Source organism: Takifugu rubripes, chromosome 6 (genome assembly GCF_901000725.2).
Source record: "Takifugu rubripes chromosome 6, fTakRub1.2, whole genome shotgun sequence".
Classification (NCBI taxonomy): Eukaryota; Metazoa; Chordata; class Actinopteri; order Tetraodontiformes; family Tetraodontidae; genus Takifugu; species Takifugu rubripes.
In genome coordinates this window covers 5,458,643-5,474,262 of record NC_042290.1, presented here as the reverse complement: position 1 = coordinate 5,474,262, position 15,620 = coordinate 5,458,643, and the positions used below count along the sequence as shown (strand labels likewise).

The following is a 15,620-nucleotide window of genomic DNA, read 5'->3' as shown; positions in this document are numbered from 1 at the left end:
TATATTTCATTTTTAAGTCAATTATTACCACTGTGGGGACAAATTGTCAAAAAAGTGGGCGGGGTTAAAACTCGATCAAGTTGGAAAGTTATCAACACATTTAGACTTCCGGATTAAAATAATTCCAAATTTTGAAAGCAACATAAGATACTTGACATTTTGTTATATTCACGTTTTGGAGTTGCGTTAATGCGTCAATTTATTAATGATAGAGCCTGTTGTAAAGCGGAAAAATAACATGTTTATTTAAAATATGTATTTTATTTTATACCGGAAGTTCAAAAACGTTATATCACCGATGGACACATGAACTCTCCCTCCCAACCCCGCTTCGGTGGAATCATTTTCTAGTTGTTGGAAAGTTCAGTCTACTATATGCGACATGTTGCCACTGAAGTCGCGTTTATTTTTCCGCTCTTGGTCTGTGGTGGGGCAGACCTGCAGGAGTGTGTTTGTTGCTGGTGAGTAAACCATGAAAACAACCATTCACTGGGTTGGTGTTCTTCTGACACGCAGCTCTGACTCTAATTTAATTACATAGTGAGTTAGATGCTATTACAGATGCAATAAAGAAATTTGCTGTAAATTTAGCCAGTGTTTGCATGAATTTGAAACAATTAAACGTGTTTTTTACTTGTTATTTATGTGACACAGAACAATTTGCAAATCAGTGAGACGAGTGAGTAATAATATAATTATCATGTCATTTTTGTTGTGCCATTTTTAGGAGTCTAGATTAATGAGGTGACATCATAATATTTATGATTTATTCATGTACATTGTGACAGCATGCATTGCTGCATAAACCATTAATGGGGGTCTATTTTCTTGCACCTGCAACTATTCAACAGGGGCATCATGTCAGAAATCTGCCCTCAAAACATCGACCCAGGACATCCCAGAAATGCCCCCGTGTGATTTTAAACCAGAAGAATTCAAGGTAAAATCAATCTGTCCACCTGTCCATCCGTCTCTGTTTTCATCCTGTGTGCTGTCGTTGTCCAGGGAATGTCCAAAGAGCGAATGTTGGAGATCCGCCAGCAGAATTGCTTCCCCATGACCATGAAAGTTACCTTCTATAAGAAACCAGTGTTCATCCACCAGGGTCACATGCAGTGGCTGTGGGATGTGGACGGGAAGCGGTACCTGGATCTTTTTGCCGGCGTGGCTACCGTCAGCGTGGGCCACAGTCACCCGTAAGGTCCTTGGCTGCATCTCAGTCACGGTGTACACCTCAAGACGGCTGCTCCTGCTTTATGCTTGTGTTGGGCGCTACAGGAAAGTGACGGCGGCTGCAGAGAGGCAGTTGAAGAGACTGTGGCACACCACAAACATCTACGTCTACCCCACCCTCCATGAATATTGTGAGAAGCTTGCTTCCAACCTGCCAGAGCCCCTAAAGGTACGCCGGTTGTCTTCTTCTCCCTTGTTTTCGGTCAAGGAGAGATTGTAACCACGCTCTGTGTCACCTGTTAAGGTGGTGTATCTGACCAACAGCGGCTCCGAGGCCAATGACCTGGCCGTGATGCTGGCTCGACTCCACACAGGCAACTTTGACATCATTACTTTTAGGTATGATTTCTTTGATAGAATATAGAGGACTAACTGGCCGCAGGGGAGACTTAAAACAGTTCAATATTCTGTCGTCATCCTGCTGTCTTGTTGTGTGTTCAGTTTTGTTTGATCATGATGGATTCTACTCTTACAGAGGATCGTACCATGGCGGCAGCCCGCAGAGCACTGGTCTCGTCTCCAATCACAGCTATAAATATCCTGTTGCCAGCAGTCTAGGCTGCACGAACGTATGTACAGTACACACCAGGTAGAGAAAAGGCTGTTGTGAGTTGCCTTGTCAAAACTCTGGGGAAAATGTTCTTTGAGTTGCAGCGCGGTGATATAAATGCACAGATGTGAGCCCAGCAAATAAATGCCTCACGAGACAAATGTCCTCTTATTTAACCGTGCGGCATCGCACGGTTAACCAGCTGACTTGATTTCTGCCCCATGAACAGACCATGTGTCCCGATGTGTTCAGAGGTATATGGGGAGGAAGCCACTGCAGGGACTCTCCTGTGCAGACCATCAGAGAATGTAGCTGTGCCCAAGGTACAAAACACGCCGGTGCTTACGGTTCAGCGCCCTCGCACCCCTCTCATAAACAATCATAGGAGCAGATAAGACCTCAAGTTCAACATTGGTTACATGTTGCTCTATTCAGATTGTGAGGGATCTTGAATCCCAGTTCTTATATATTATTTTATGGAGTTTGTCTGTCCTAAAATACCTAAAAGACTGACAGATACATTTAAACCAACATAAAATAAGGTGCTATAAGTCCATTCTCAGGCTGTTACTCATTCACCACTTTCCAAAGCTTTAGGATCAATAGGTCATCTGATGAGTATTTATATTTCTGTGCAGTTCAGAGGTTTGGTTTAGACCTTATTGGCGATTGTAAGCATTTTGTACCCCTGCCCTTGTAGCGCATTGTCGTGAATGAATCATTCTCTTTGTTGTATTCTCCTTTCATCCTTGCTTGATCCCGCAGGTCATTGCATGGCAAAGGACCAGTACATCTCACAGCTCAGAGAGACGTTCGCAACCAGCGTCCCTAGTCGAATTGCTGCCTTCTTCGGGGAACCAATACAGGCAATAACATAATATAAAGGTTGTTGGGTCTGAAGTCAGTCGCACATGTGTCATGATGCATGTACACAGGGAGTGGGCGGAGCTGTCCAATACCCTAAGAACTATCTCAAGGAGGCCTTTGAACTGGTGAGGGAGAGAGGCGGGCTCTGCATTGCAGATGAGGTTTGGTTCTCATTCTTTGTTGATCTCATTGCTCTTTTAAATGTAAATACTAGGAATATTATTCTAACTGCAGTATTTGTTGTTGCTGTTGTCTGATTCTGATCTCATATGTCATCAAATTTAAAATAAAAGGTGAATCAAGACCTTCCTCGATGTCAAATGTGCATGAATTTGAATTAATTTGCTGTGCAGGCTTCCCTGCAGTGCCTCTTCAGAACAATTAACAGGATGGGTTTCATGCCCAACAGGTCCAGACTGGATTCGGGAGGACGGGCAGCCACATGTGGGGCTTTCAAAGTCACGGGGTTATTCCTGATATCGTTACAATGGCTAAGGGCATCGCTAATGGATTCCCCATGGGAGCTATTGTTACAACACCGGGTGAGTTCTACAGGCAAAGTGCAGCAAGAACATACTGTACATCCACATTCACCTTCACAATAGCACGTCTCCCTCAAGGGTCCAGCCGAAGACCACGGAGAGGTGAAATTACCCCTGTGCATGAGTGCACTGAAGGGCCAGTCAATCAAACTTATTAACTCAATAGTACAAGAACGTGGTCTCAGAAAATTGAAACTATCCCCAAGCTGATAGAAGTTAGGATGAACTCTTAACCCTGTATTGCCTGTTGCTATGGCTACCCATAGGTCTTTCTGTATATGGATATATTTATCCATTCCTGGCAATGGGGGCATGAGTGGTGGTTGTTAAGGTGCAGTCGCTCGGCTTAGGCTAATCAAAAAAGCATTCTTTGCCCCTCACGGCTTGCCCAGCCGCAAAGAGAGGTGTGATCGCCATTTCCTCTTGTTTTACAGAAATCGCAGCCTCGTTTAACAAGGCCGTTCACTTCAACACCTTCGGAGGAAACCCGGTGGCCAGTGCTATCGCTTCGTCTGTGCTGGATGTGAGGAGAAATCCTTCTATTGATTAGTTCAGCGATTCTTGCTGTGGAATTGGGCAATGGGGCAATAAAAATACAGTTTGCTGCACATTGTATCGAAAGTTGGCGTCTCCTTCGCAGACTGTCAAAGAGGACGGCCTGCAGAAGAACAGCCTCGACGTCGGCACCCATCTCATGACAGAACTGGCAAAACTCCGGGACAAATACGAGATCATCGGCGACGTCCGCGGGAAAGGCCTGATGATTGGAGTGGAGATGGTCAAAGACAAGGTGCGAATCCCAGCTCGCCACACATGCATCGAGTAATGTGCTGCTCTGCATCTGCCGGGGGGACATGGCTCAGTGCTGCACCACTAAACCATTAGCTGGAGCAGCAGTGTGTGACCCTTAAGAGTGTGAGGTCTGTGTTGTAACATACAGAGAGTCTCTAATTCTGGACTTCCAGTTGTTTTCCTATCAAAATTACATTATGATTGGCCTCTACTGTTGCCACGGCAACTACCCACTACCAGTAATGGCCTTAGAAAGCAAGATTGGACTTGAGGATTGTGAATATTACGCTTGATCGTTAAGACTCCTAATGGGTTTTCTTTCCGCTTCATCATTTTAAGCCAAATGAGGCTTTCTTTAGCCAGAAACTTACTGCTACATGTCCTCTGTCCATCGTCCACAGGCCAGTAGGGATCCGCTGTCTCCTGAGGTCATGAGTGAGATCTTTGAGGATGTTAAGGACATGGGAGTCTTGATTGGAAAAGGAGGAATTTATGGACAGGTAACTATTCTCTGCTCTGAAATGAGCTGGGTCAGGCTGACCAACACAGACTAATACTGGTAGTCACTATTTCTGCAGATGAAATTCCTCATACTCCTCCACCTTAAAGACTTAATCTTAACTCATCTAATTTTTGTTACATGACCCAGATTTGTGCTGCCTACGCAGATGTGTGTTTTTGACCATTTCATATCTGCTCTCTTTTCTGTTCTGACCATTTCAGACCTTCCGGATCAAACCGCCCATGTGTGTCACCATGGACGATGCAGATTTCTTTGTGGCAGTCTTTAACAAGGCAGTTCACAACTGCATGGAGAGAAGAGTCAGATGAGCTGTCCAGGAGAACAGCTCTTAAATGGATCAAACCAAATTCTCTCAATTATGATTCCTATTCCAATAAAAGTAGTTTGCTCTGTGCCTAATCACGTTTTACCTGTTTTGGGTTTGTTTCTTTTTTTTAAGTAGCATCAGAAAATTAAACTCATCTGAAGGGAAAACTGAGCTTTTCTAAGCTGGCAGCTGTCCAAACATAATCGCTTACACATCACTGAACTCTGTACAAAGAAACTTTGTTTATTCTAACATTCTTGGATGCGTCCAGCCAGCATTGCGGCTCCTCAGCCTCTCTTTTCGGGCCCCATGATGAAAAGACAAATGAGACCACCCCTGAAATACAAAGACATCTCCAACTGTTCCATTTCACACGCTCACAGATTGAGTGGAAAGTTCCCAGACTTTACAATTCGAGGCAATTAGCAACTTCAAACCTCAGGCATCAGTAGTAACTATTATTCCATCCTTGAAATTCCTATCAGACTTAACCACTTAACACAAATCTGACCTCCAGTGCTGCTAATCTCCCCCCGTAATGTCTCGTTCCTCACCACTTGACACATTCCACATCCTCACGTCCAACAGGTAGACGTCCACCTTATGGTTCTTAGATGCAGAGGAACAAGCGTAAGTTCACCTGACACGTTTCTTGTAATGTTTAACATTTTACATTACAGAGAGAAACCTGCAATGTTAAACTGTGAAGTGATTTTTTTTATGAGACAGCACCTTTAACTGGTATCCGTAATTTATGATGGAAAAAACATATTGGTGCTTTAACATTTACTTGATTGCAGCTTTAAATCAGAACAGAAGAACATTTTAAAGGGCACAGCTGTGTATTTTGTAAAGACCTGTCCAATAAAGTTGATGTTTAAAAGGTTTAACCCAATGTTTCCTGGATGTAATGTCGCAAATCATTCCAAAGCTGCTGTACAAACACATGGTAAAATGACTTTTATGGTGCGGCAACACCATCCGTGCACAAAGCCGAGTCCCGAAAGAAGCAACGTTGGGATAAATCATCAAGGTTTAATCTGTACAAGCTGTTTTCATTGACTTTGTAAAAAGAAAATGGAAATAGGCTCTCATCTTAATGATATGTGATGCAATAAAATGAATCCATGCTTCAGTCCGGCAGCCAGTCACCAGTCCACTAACATCAGGGTGTGAAAAGCTTCTTCCTCTTTTTTTACCTCTTGAAGGGGTTCAAGGGTCGAGTGTCTGTGTGCAGTTCATCTCTTGGACTCCTCCGCCCAGATAATCTATGTTATCTGTTCTTTTTCTTGTCTTTTTTGCCCTTACTGGAGCTGTGAGCGGTGCTAGAGAGAGCGGAGGCGTGACCTGTGGTCTTCAGATGGTCAAACAACTTGTTTCTTGAGGGGAACTCTTTGTCACAGGTCACACAGTGGAGGTTTACTTCCTTCTGGAGTTGAATGACAGGATAAGCTTTTTGAACACATTTTATTACGTTTTCTTGTTTCTATGACTCAAATTTGTGGAACTTTATCGCTTGATAAGTGATAAAAGAATAAAACCATCTTGAAATGTACAGACCTCAGGAAGCTCTTCAGCACCTGTATTTGATTTGATGTTCTTTAGTTTCTCTTTACCTCCGCTCTTCTTCCCCTTTTGCTTCCCAGAAGTGCTGTGGGAGCAGAGCATGAACGGCAATTTAAATATAACTGTTAACCAACTGCAAAACAACATTCTTGTTACAGAAGAAAAAATCCTTAATAAAATCCCTGAAAGACATTCAAGGGTTTCAAAAAGGGTTGAAATTAGTTTTTTGTCCACTCAAAAATGTTGTTTCTAATTAAATTCATATAAACTCATGTTTCAAGAGCAGGAAATGTAGACCTATTTATCAGACTAAACACTAAAGAGACAAAAACTCAAAACTTCCAAAACACAAAATGCTGCATTCAGGGTCATGCTGCATTCATGAGCCTCAATTCAGATTAAGCATCTGAAGCCACTTAATCAAAATATTTTCACTTGCAGTGAATCAGACTTGGATGCAGGTGAAGGAATGTTTGTGGTCACTACATAAAAGGAACTCAGATCTCTTAATGTCTCATCACTAAAATAAATAGACTTCTGGACACAGCATTACAAGATAAAGTGAATTCTTCAACCACCTTTTCTGATCATCCTGGCAGCTAATGGTCAAATAAATCAACATCGGCCTCCTCTGAAGCAGCTCATCACAAGAAATCAGATAGTGAACTGGACGGTGGATCTGAGGTAAGACTATAAAAACAATCCAGCTGACCTCTGGACTTCTGTGGAAGGTAGATTATTTTCTAGGTTTATTTGCTCTGGAGGGTCAGCTGGCTTTTCAGCTTCTTTCTCAGGGATAGTTGAAGAAGGTTTTTCCTCCTCTTCCACAGGACTCTGTAATGCGAAAGAAAGGAAACGGGTTTTCCTGAGCAGTTACAGAAAATACGGATGGTTCTGACTATCGTTGTTCCACTGGGGAATCTTTTTAACCCTGATGTTCTTCACTTAAATGTCTGTAGATGTTACAGCCTCGACTCACAACATGACTGTAAGAATTCAAAGAAGTTAATATAAGGGGAGGTTTTACATCATGTGGCTGGATGAATTTTTAGCTGCATATATTCTACTTTTTATGACCAGTGTGGAAACACACAGATCTGTTTTCCAATACAGAGAGAATTACAGTTACAAAAAAGTTATAAAAGCCCCATGCTGCTTAAAGCCTGTTTAAATAGATAATACTCACGTGTACTACCTTCTGCTGTTTCTTTTTTCTCTTTTGCTTTTTGGACAACCTATGGAGGAAAAAGCACCCAATACCATAAAATTGCATGGTACCATTATGTCCTGATAAATTTGCAGCTTCATACTTTTGCCTCGGTCTGTCCTCCTCCTCTTCTTCATCTTCATCTTGCTGCTCATTTTCCCCCTCTCCTTCCTCCATCCCATCCAGGCTCAAGCCCACAGACTTGTCCTCTTCCTCCAGCTGTTGCCGTAGTAACATGACCATCTCTCTGTGCTTTTTGGACTTTTCGTGGTTTTTCATTCTGAACAGGGAGAACGTAAAGGGCATTTAAAGACGTCACAGTGGGTGGTGTCGCTTCACAGAGTGAAAGTATATCATCATACACGTGAGTTTCAAAAATGTATGAAACACTCAGGTTTCTGTGCAGTAAAGATGGAAAAAACCTGAAGTATTCATTATGTTTGCTTTTTTAATGACTCATCAGGAAAAAGGGGCCATGTCCTTCCATTATGTCCTCTTAACATTAATGACTAGACTTTGATTGACATGTGGGGGGGGAAGCTTGGTATTGATGTGAAAAGCTGATTTCTTTCTGTACACATAAAAAAATATATGTGAAACTGAGTTTTTGTCACCAGCTCTACTGTTGTTGCTGTTTAGTTTCCTGTGTGAACAAAGGTTAGATCAACTCACGCTTTATCTGATTTGAAGGATTTGTCACAGGCGGGACAGTAGAGATCATCATAATAGTCGATGGTTAGTTCATCTTCATCAGGCTGCTCGGCATCTGTAAAATGAACCTTTGTGACTAGCTAAAAAAGTAATTCCGCTGCATCTATTATCAACAACAGTTTATTATATGCATATTACACGAATGAGGGAAATATTGAGGGAAATATTTGTATTTGTTCAATCAGGGGGAAGCAATATGGAACTTTAACTACATAGGAGAATATAAATGGCCTCACTGACCGCCTCCTTCTTCACTGTTCTCCAACTCTTCACTATCGGATGCATCTCCAAACTCTTCTCCATACTGAGCCTCCATCTGCTGCAGCTCCTTCTCCAGCTCAGACATGGCCGCCCAGCTTTGCTCCTGATACTCCTCTGCAAGTCTTTGACGGGCAGACAGTATTACTTTCCAACCACGAGCAGGGTAAATGCATGAATGTCAGATTTGATGAACTCTTGATCTGCTTCTTACTTTGCCTGGCTGAGCTTCTGCTTCCGCCTCAGCTCCTCTGCCTTCTTGGCCTTTTCAGCGTTCTGCTCTTCCACCAGCTTCCTGTGCGCCTGCACACGGCGGTCACGTTTACGGACAAATGCCACAAGCTGTCGCACAAGCTCGTTGCGCTCCTTCCGCGCCTTCTCTCTGGTCTTCTTGTTCTCCTTCTCCATGGCTCTCTTCTCCCAGCGGTTGGAGGCCTGCCTCGTGTCATACTCCTCCTTCCAAGCAAAGTTCTTACGAGTGCAGAAGCTCTGCCAGAAGCCGTAAAACACGTGCACTATCTGTAATAACAAAACCAGAAAGCTCAAGCACAACGACCCATGACAAAATAGACATTTAATAAAAGAAAAATTCTGTTTTATTCATAAGCAGTTGCTCCTTCATCAACTGTATCACCCATTGCAAAATGTTTTCAGCAAGATGCAAACATCAAGTGATTTAGAACTATTAATTGGTGCATACTTTAAAGTGAATGATTATTTCATGAGGGATAGGAGTGTAAAATCCCAACCAGTGCGTTGGGCTGTCTTACATTATCGTAGTCACTCTGAGAATCTCCGAAAGAAGGGAATTCTTCTTCATCATCCTCATCTTCCACCCTGCTGTGTTCCATCTCCTCCTTAACAATAGCATCAAACAGGTTCCTGTAGACGGTGTAAAAGCCCTAAAGATAAAAGAGTGAGTTGAAAACAGACGTGGCTCTTAAAGACAATTAATCCTGAGGCACCACCAACCAAGTCAAGATGCTATTTTGTGTGTTCTGGTCAGTGGCTTGTCCTATCCACTTTTTGTTCTTGTTTGAAGAAACTATTGTCTTGATGGTTTGGTGTAATAGTAAATAGTGATGAATGTGATCCCCAAACACAAACCTTCTCATCATCTCCATATCCAGAGTAGCAGGTGACTGTGAAGTACTGCAGCAGGTCAATACTGTCGTCTTCATAATCTCCACTCAGGCCTCCTTTCAGGAGAGCGTCCCTGTGATTGTCATACCTGTCCAGGCAGGGAAGGGGTCAATCAAAGGTATTCTAAGCTTAGCTGCAATGCAGGGAAACCAAATAGATTGTGAATTTGCACACACCAAGCTCTCTCTTGGGGATCACTCAAGACATCATAAGCTGCCTGAATCAGCTTGAAGTGATCCGCTGCCTCCTCTGCATTGTCAAGGTTTTTATCTGAAATCATGAAAAGAAAGAGAGAATGCCGTCGTTAGAGACACATTTTTTCGAATGCTTTAATGACAGTAAATTAAAAAACGATTTTTTAAAATCATAACTAGAGAATAACATTGCATAGACTTTATCATTCACTTTGTTGCGACCGTGTATACAAATGAACATGATCCCCGAAGGACCAATTCATAAACTTTACCACAATTTACCTGGATGCCATTTCAGTGCTAATTTACGATAAGCTTTCTTCAGGTCATCGTCTCCAGCGTCTCTTTTCACACCCAACACTTCGTAGTGACACTTCATTATTGCTATAATATAACATTAATATTTCCTCTAGACTTGTTTGATAAATGCAATATTCGTTGTACCAACGATGCTAACCCGTCTTATGCTTAAAGGTTAAAATTTGGGATATGGGATATTCGGGATAATAGGCAGCATTTATATTTTAGTACAAAATCCCACTAACAGTGCTATATCGGTTTAGAATTACATATTTAAACATATTTCTTTGGAACTGACGAGCATGTTCATACAAATTACTTAGCTTGTGAAACCGGCATACAGTTATGACGCTGTCTGCCAACGCTGAATCTCGCGAGATTTCTTTTTATTCTCTTGTGTCGTGGCGATTGCCTTTTAGAAACGTTACTGCCATCCTACGGTGGGAAGTGGTATGGTCTTCAATTGTATATGAAAAAGAGCATTGCTGTCCATACATTCCTTACAATGCTGCGTAAAAATTGGCGTTGCTGATGTTTTAAATGAATCTGAAATCTACGGAAAATATATTAGATTAGGTCTTCGGTATATTGTTGCAATCACTGAAAAGCCCTCTAGTGGTAACAGGAATGCGTGCACCCGCGCCTGCAGTAACACCTCTCTGCCGCTAGGAGCTCCCTCTTCATCCTTCTACGTCCGCACGTGGATTTGCTCGCGCTGCAGTTCCAGCTTCGCGAGATTTGCGCTCGTTGGGAAAACATGCCTGCGTTCAAGAGAAAACGTGGAGGACAGAATCGAGTCGATAAAAAGGCTAAGAAAGTCAAATTTGTGCCGAATGATAGCGATGTTCTTGAGGGAGATGAACAGCAGAAGACAAACGAAGTCACAATTCCGCCCCCAGTTTCGATGGTAAATGTCGGGCATGCAGTTGTTGAAAGTTGTCGTCTTGTGGCTAATGCTAACATAATGCTGAGCAGATCTTCGTACAGTAATTCAACCTGTTTGTTGGCCACTTTACAGTGATAAGTGATACAACGGCTTGAAATGGTTAAATCCTGCAATGTAAACATTTTTTGGTATTACCAATATACCACTCGCAGTAATTGTCAGGACTGGATTTGGTGGATAATTATGGTTATGCATGTGTATCAGACCCCCCATATGTAATATCAGAAACGTGTGTTTTGATTTGTGACATAATGCCATTAATTTATTTTGACCAGGGCAAATGGACCAACAAGGAGAGAGTTCTCATTTTTTCTTCAAGAGGCATCAACTTCAGGACAAGACATTTGATGCAAGACCTGAGGACAATGATGCCACACTCAAAAGCAGGTTAGTGTCGTCTGTACACTATTTCCCCCATCTGTGCTAAATCATCCACTTTCTAAGTTCTATTCCATTGATTTTTTTGGCCATAACAAGGTGTCCATTTCTGTTAGATACAAAAATGGACCGAAAGGACAAGCTATTTGTTGTAAATGAGGTGAGATTCTTTTAAAATTACAGATGAGTAAAATACTGTGTTTTAAAATTATCTTCACTGTGGAACAGGTAAATTTATTCATTGTTCTCAGGTCTGTGAAATCAAAAACTGCAACAAGTGCCTATTCTTTGAGGCCAAAAAGAAACAGGACCTCTATATGTGGTGAGAATGTGATCTTTGTCTCAAACATAAATGCCAACCTTGTGTGATCATTGTTGTCCATCTTATGTTGAGAAACTGCAATTTCATTGTCTTATTAGGATTTCAAACAGCCCTCACGGACCGTCTGCTAAGTTTCTGGTTCAAAACAGTGAGTTCCCCCCGTGTGAAGTTCAGTAGACAACGTATGTCGTGTGAATCGAATAATTTCATAGTGGTTCTTACACGGTGGTTCCTCCACAGTTCATACCCTGGCTGAACTGAAGATGACAGGAAACTGTCTCAAAGGGTCCAGGCCCCTGCTGTCTTTTGATCCTGTGAGTGCCATTGCACCCATTTTCATAGGTTAAACACGCACTCCACTGGCAAGATGGCAATAATTTACATCCAAATTGTTTACTCACAGAAATTTGACAAGGAACCCCACTTCTCCTTACTAAAGGAGCTCTTCACCCAGGTGAGTGACAAATCTGAGCTGCATTTGCCTTGAAAACACTTTAGAAGCAGCAGTAGGCAAAGATTATAGTTTGATTGAAAGCTGCAGGATGTTCCATTTTTCTGTTCCAGACATTTTCAACTCCACGCTACCACCCTAAGAGTCAGCCTTTTGTAGACCATGTCTTCACGTTTACCATTGCAGACAACCGAATATGGTTCAGAAACTACCAGGTAATTGTTAACATCCACATCAAGGTCTTTCCAAACCATTTCATGTTTTATTGTCTCAGGAAAAAAACATATGTACAATAATTCCTCCTGCGTGTTTAGATCATTGAGGAGGATGCCTCTTTAGTGGAGATTGGCCCTCGCTTTGTTCTCCAGCTCATCAAAATCTTTCAAGGCAGCTTTGGAGGCCCCACACTTTATGAAAACCCGGGCTTCAAGTCTCCTAATATGGTATAAAATATATAGTTACACATACACACAGTATATAACGGTTAATGCTAGTTTGGACTTAAATGTCATTTGTTAAATGACGTGTCATTTTGTCACAGCACCGGCGAGAGATGAGACTGGCAGCAGCAGCCAGAGTGCGTGAGAAGCAGATGGTGAAAGACGTGCTGAAAATGAAGAGGACTGAAGCGAAGGAGGACCTGGTCACAGACATCACAGCAGATGTCTTCATGACGCCAGCTGAGGAGAAACCAGTTCACATAGAGACTGAAGCACCTGAGCCAAAAATGCCAAACAAGAAAAAGTACAAAGCTTTCAAGAGACAGAGGATGGCCCGCAGGTAACTGCCTGGACTATATTAGTGCAGAGAAATTTTCCATTAAACTCAATTCTTTACAGAACTGGTGCAGATCTGAAATCTTACCTAATGTGTTCAACAGAATTTAAACATTACACAGCCCTTGAGACAAATGTGCACATCTTTAGTCGTTAGAAAAATAATTTTTTACTTGGGTCATAAAGTTTACTGCCAGCATACCTGTTTTCATTAACGTTCCATTGGAATAACAGTGTTTTTCTATGTTCTGGAAATAAAACTATATAAACCTACAGCCTGAACTGATTTATATTTACACTAAAGGTCTGATTTTAAGCATACACATCAACAGTCACTCAGAAAACAGATGTACTGTTGTCCTATTACAGAAATATATGACCAAATAACATCATGTTGTAACTGAACTACAAAGTCTATACACCCTGGAAGCTGCAGGGTTGTATCATATACATTTAGCTGGGTTAAAATACAACGATAACGATATGGCAAATAATGCAATTAGCAATGCAAAACTATGGCAGGAATCATGAACACGTTAAGAGTGCACCAGGCCTGCAGTAGTTCCTTATGGTACATGTCTTTAAATAGACTGGCCATCGCTAGAAATTAAAGTGCTTAAAGGGAAACTTCACTGCTAAATCATTCATCATCCACTTCAATATCAGGGCAACAATAATATTCTACAAAGCAGATTTGTCCATCATCGTTTCTAATCAGGTACTGTAGAGACAGGAACCCCCTGGTGTCTGTCCTCACTGAGACTTTACACGACAGTGCCAGGGCTTTAGTGGACGGCTTCAGCAGGGACATCTTGTACCTGTTGTCAGGAGAAGAACAGGGTTAGGCAGAATTAACAAAAGTGGAATTAACTTCATAGGAAAGGTTCAAATTGACTTTTCTCCTCAGGTGGAAACAAAAGTACAAACTTAATTACGCTCTCCTGCACCAACCTGTTGGTTTGTGTCTTTGTGCACTGGAACAAATCCATCATGTCTGAATCTTTCGGGTAGTCGTAATGGGCATTTCCTGAATTGCCAAAGGTGGACAACCTACAAGTAAGAAAGAATTGAAGGAGCAACATTTGTTCAAGGCAATGAATGACACGTACGCTCAGGAGTCCGATCTTTCAACACCGTCAAAAAGACCATGTTATTGAGGTTTTAAACAGCTCTTGAGATTGAACAACGTACCTAAAATATGGCTGGCTGGGGGACATCGTGATCTGTAACACCTCGCTGGTCATGTCCAGTTCAGAGAAGGCTTCCTTCAGGCTCTCTGACAGCAGGATTACCTTTGAAGTGTAAAACAACCCTTTATTTATGGGTCCTAATACAGTAGCTCACAACAAAGTGGTTAGTGTGAGTGCATTGTTTGTCTGTTGGCCACCTTATTTGTGACATTGGTGCTGCAGAAGTCAAAGTCAATTGGCTCTTCTGGTTCTTGTGTGTTGATCTTACACACAGTCACTACTCCGGCCTCCTCCAGAAATAGTGTCAATGGGTAACCATAACCTCTGTAGCACATTTTCAAGACTGTTGACATCCCAGCTACTAATGACAAAGCCATGAGGGAAAAGTTCATTCATACACCACCTGGCTAACTATCAGATTTTTCATTATGAGAAGGCTAATGTTTACCTGAAACTGCACTTCCTCCAAAGATGTTGAGACAGTCCAGCAAAACAGTGAGGTTGATCTGGAAACCAACCAAATCTTCCCTTATAGTGAACTCTTGAAAGATGTCAGCCTAGAAGAGATCAGTCGCAATTCTGTTATTTCAAGTATTACGTTTCTTTTGAGTCTGCCACGATTTTAAATTTAAAGGATGACATGGAAACCAAACACACTTGGATGAAGGCATTAGCCTGCAAACATTTGGAGTCCTCGACTGTGACTTTTAGACCATTGGGCGTAGCGCTGAAGATGGCGTGGTCTTTAAAGGCGATTGCTTTCAATATATTGGACAGATTGCGAGCATTGTCCAGACTGGCCACAAACACGTGTTGTTCTCCAGGTTGGGACTGGGTTGACAGAGGCATCGTGGTCCTGAAACAAAGACAAAGCGCTTCATAAGGTACATTCCTCCATCCCATGCAAACATCGTTAAACAACTCGTTAGTGCTGGTAAAACAGATTTAGTCAAACGTGTTTTGTGAGATAAGTAAATGTTCAGCTAAGTCATATTCAAAGGCTTACATGGGATAATGTAGAAAATCCACAACTATATACTTGAAAGGCAAAGTGTCAGCATATTTTCACTTTCGTGTTTGGCACCATCGATAGATAATATTTTTAGAAGTACAGTTTCATCTTATTAAACTACTAAATCACCTACTATTTGAACGAAGGCGCTAAGAAGATGAGCAACAACGTCGGATTCCGTTTTACTTCCGGATCTTGTGCGCATGCGTAATTCTAGAGCCTGTCCCCCGGGTTGGATTGCATAAGACCAAAATATTTCGTTGATTTTGACAAGACGGCATAACGCTTCGATTTTGTGGTCTTCGGAGGTAATTGTTTTCCCCCAGTCTGTTCATTGCCTTTACAAGTGCGT

General features: G+C 42.0%; 4 protein-coding genes across 8 annotated transcripts; 2 read left to right on the top strand and 2 right to left on the bottom strand.

Moving 5' to 3' along the window:
• Nucleotides 1-300: 300 nt before the first annotated feature.
• On the top strand, nt 301-4,906 carry agxt2 (alanine--glyoxylate aminotransferase 2). 2 transcript variants are annotated; one of them, XM_029837854.1, is made up of 15 exons: nt 355-461; nt 655-679; nt 852-940; nt 1,006-1,196; nt 1,279-1,402; nt 1,478-1,572; nt 1,709-1,802; nt 2,013-2,106; nt 2,549-2,649; nt 2,719-2,811; nt 3,060-3,192; nt 3,627-3,715; nt 3,833-3,982; nt 4,386-4,484; nt 4,708-4,900. In XM_029837854.1, exons 3-15 carry the CDS (start codon nt 905-907, stop codon nt 4,813-4,815), a joined length of 1,407 nt encoding a protein of 468 aa, XP_029693714.1. In that variant the 5' UTR covers nt 355-461; nt 655-679; nt 852-904; the 3' UTR covers nt 4,816-4,900. The 2 variants fall into 2 exon arrangements, with proteins under 2 accessions (XP_003965257.2, XP_029693714.1); XM_003965208.3 differs by lacking the exon at nt 655-679 and having other exon boundaries at nt 301-461; nt 4,708-4,906.
• A 929-nt stretch (nt 4,907-5,835) lies between these two features.
• dnajc21 (DnaJ heat shock protein family (Hsp40) member C21) lies at nt 5,836-10,567 on the bottom strand. 2 transcript variants are annotated; one of them, XM_029837853.1, is made up of 12 exons: nt 10,176-10,567; nt 9,876-9,969; nt 9,664-9,787; nt 9,327-9,458; nt 8,771-9,075; nt 8,539-8,681; nt 8,260-8,353; nt 7,691-7,867; nt 7,567-7,615; nt 7,093-7,214; nt 6,375-6,465; nt 5,836-6,240 (listed from the first exon to the last, which is right to left on the bottom strand). In XM_029837853.1, exons 1-12 carry the CDS (start codon nt 10,270-10,272, stop codon nt 6,088-6,090), a joined length of 1,581 nt encoding a protein of 526 aa, XP_029693713.1. In that variant the 5' UTR covers nt 10,273-10,567; the 3' UTR covers nt 5,836-6,087. The 2 variants fall into 2 exon arrangements, with proteins under 2 accessions (XP_029693713.1, XP_029693711.1); XM_029837851.1 differs by having other exon boundaries at nt 5,836-6,243; nt 10,176-10,566.
• Nucleotides 10,568-10,930: 363 nt separating this feature from the next.
• bxdc2 (brix domain containing 2) lies at nt 10,931-13,339 on the top strand. The gene is made up of 10 exons (XM_003965173.3): nt 10,931-11,100; nt 11,415-11,526; nt 11,634-11,677; nt 11,769-11,839; nt 11,938-11,987; nt 12,080-12,153; nt 12,243-12,293; nt 12,404-12,505; nt 12,605-12,733; nt 12,832-13,339. Exons 1-10 carry the CDS (start codon nt 10,951-10,953, stop codon nt 13,072-13,074), a joined length of 1,026 nt encoding a protein of 341 aa, XP_003965222.1. The 5' UTR covers nt 10,931-10,950; the 3' UTR covers nt 13,075-13,339.
• Nucleotides 13,283-15,576, bottom strand: rad1 (RAD1 homolog (S. pombe)). Of its 3 annotated transcripts, none has more exons than XM_011604570.2 (7): nt 15,402-15,576; nt 14,914-15,112; nt 14,705-14,813; nt 14,454-14,617; nt 14,258-14,358; nt 14,018-14,116; nt 13,283-13,884 (listed from the first exon to the last, which is right to left on the bottom strand). In XM_011604570.2, the coding sequence occupies exons 2-7, from the start codon at nt 15,103-15,105 to the stop codon at nt 13,707-13,709; spliced, it is 843 nt and encodes a 280-aa protein (XP_011602872.1). In that variant the 5' UTR covers nt 15,106-15,112; nt 15,402-15,576; the 3' UTR covers nt 13,283-13,706. The 3 variants fall into 3 exon arrangements, with proteins under 3 accessions (XP_011602872.1, XP_003965221.2, XP_011602871.1); XM_003965172.3 differs by lacking the exon at nt 15,402-15,576 and adding an exon at nt 15,263-15,394; XM_011604569.2 differs by lacking the exon at nt 15,402-15,576 and adding an exon at nt 15,263-15,394 and having other exon boundaries at nt 14,454-14,614.
• Between the last annotated feature and the right edge of the window lie 44 nt (nt 15,577-15,620).

Coding starts and splice junctions, on each gene's coding strand:
- agxt2 (XM_003965208.3), top strand. CDS start 383: ATGTTGCCACTGAAGTCGCGTTTATTTTTCCGCTCTTGGTCTGTGGTG. Junction 941..1,005: donor TTAAACCAGAAGAATTCAAG/GTAAAATCAATC, acceptor GTCGTTGTCCAG/GGAATGTCCAAAGAGCGAAT. Junction 1,197..1,278: donor AGCGTGGGCCACAGTCACCC/GTAAGGTCCTTG, acceptor TGGGCGCTACAG/GAAAGTGACGGCGGCTGCAG.
- dnajc21 (XM_029837851.1), bottom strand. CDS start 10,272: ATGAAGTGTCACTACGAAGTGTTGGGTGTGAAAAGAGACGCTGGAGAC. Junction 7,868..8,259: donor TCCTTCAAATCAGATAAAGC/GTGAGTTGATCT, acceptor CTCCCTGTTCAG/AATGAAAAACCACGAAAAGT. Junction 6,244..6,374: donor GTGCTGAAGAGCTTCCTGAG/GTCTGTACATTT, acceptor ATTCAACTCCAG/AAGGAAGTAAACCTCCACTG.
- bxdc2 (XM_003965173.3), top strand. CDS start 10,951: ATGCCTGCGTTCAAGAGAAAACGTGGAGGACAGAATCGAGTCGATAAA. Junction 11,527..11,633: donor GATGCCACACTCAAAAGCAG/GTTAGTGTCGTC, acceptor CATTTCTGTTAG/ATACAAAAATGGACCGAAAG. Junction 12,734..12,831: donor GCTTCAAGTCTCCTAATATG/GTATAAAATATA, acceptor ATTTTGTCACAG/CACCGGCGAGAGATGAGACT.
- rad1 (XM_003965172.3), bottom strand. Junction 14,814..14,913: donor AGGCTAATGCCTTCATCCAA/GTGTGTTTGGTT, acceptor GATCTCTTCTAG/GCTGACATCTTTCAAGAGTT. Junction 14,359..14,453: donor GCACCAATGTCACAAATAAG/GTGGCCAACAGA, acceptor TACACTTCAAAG/GTAATCCTGCTGTCAGAGAG.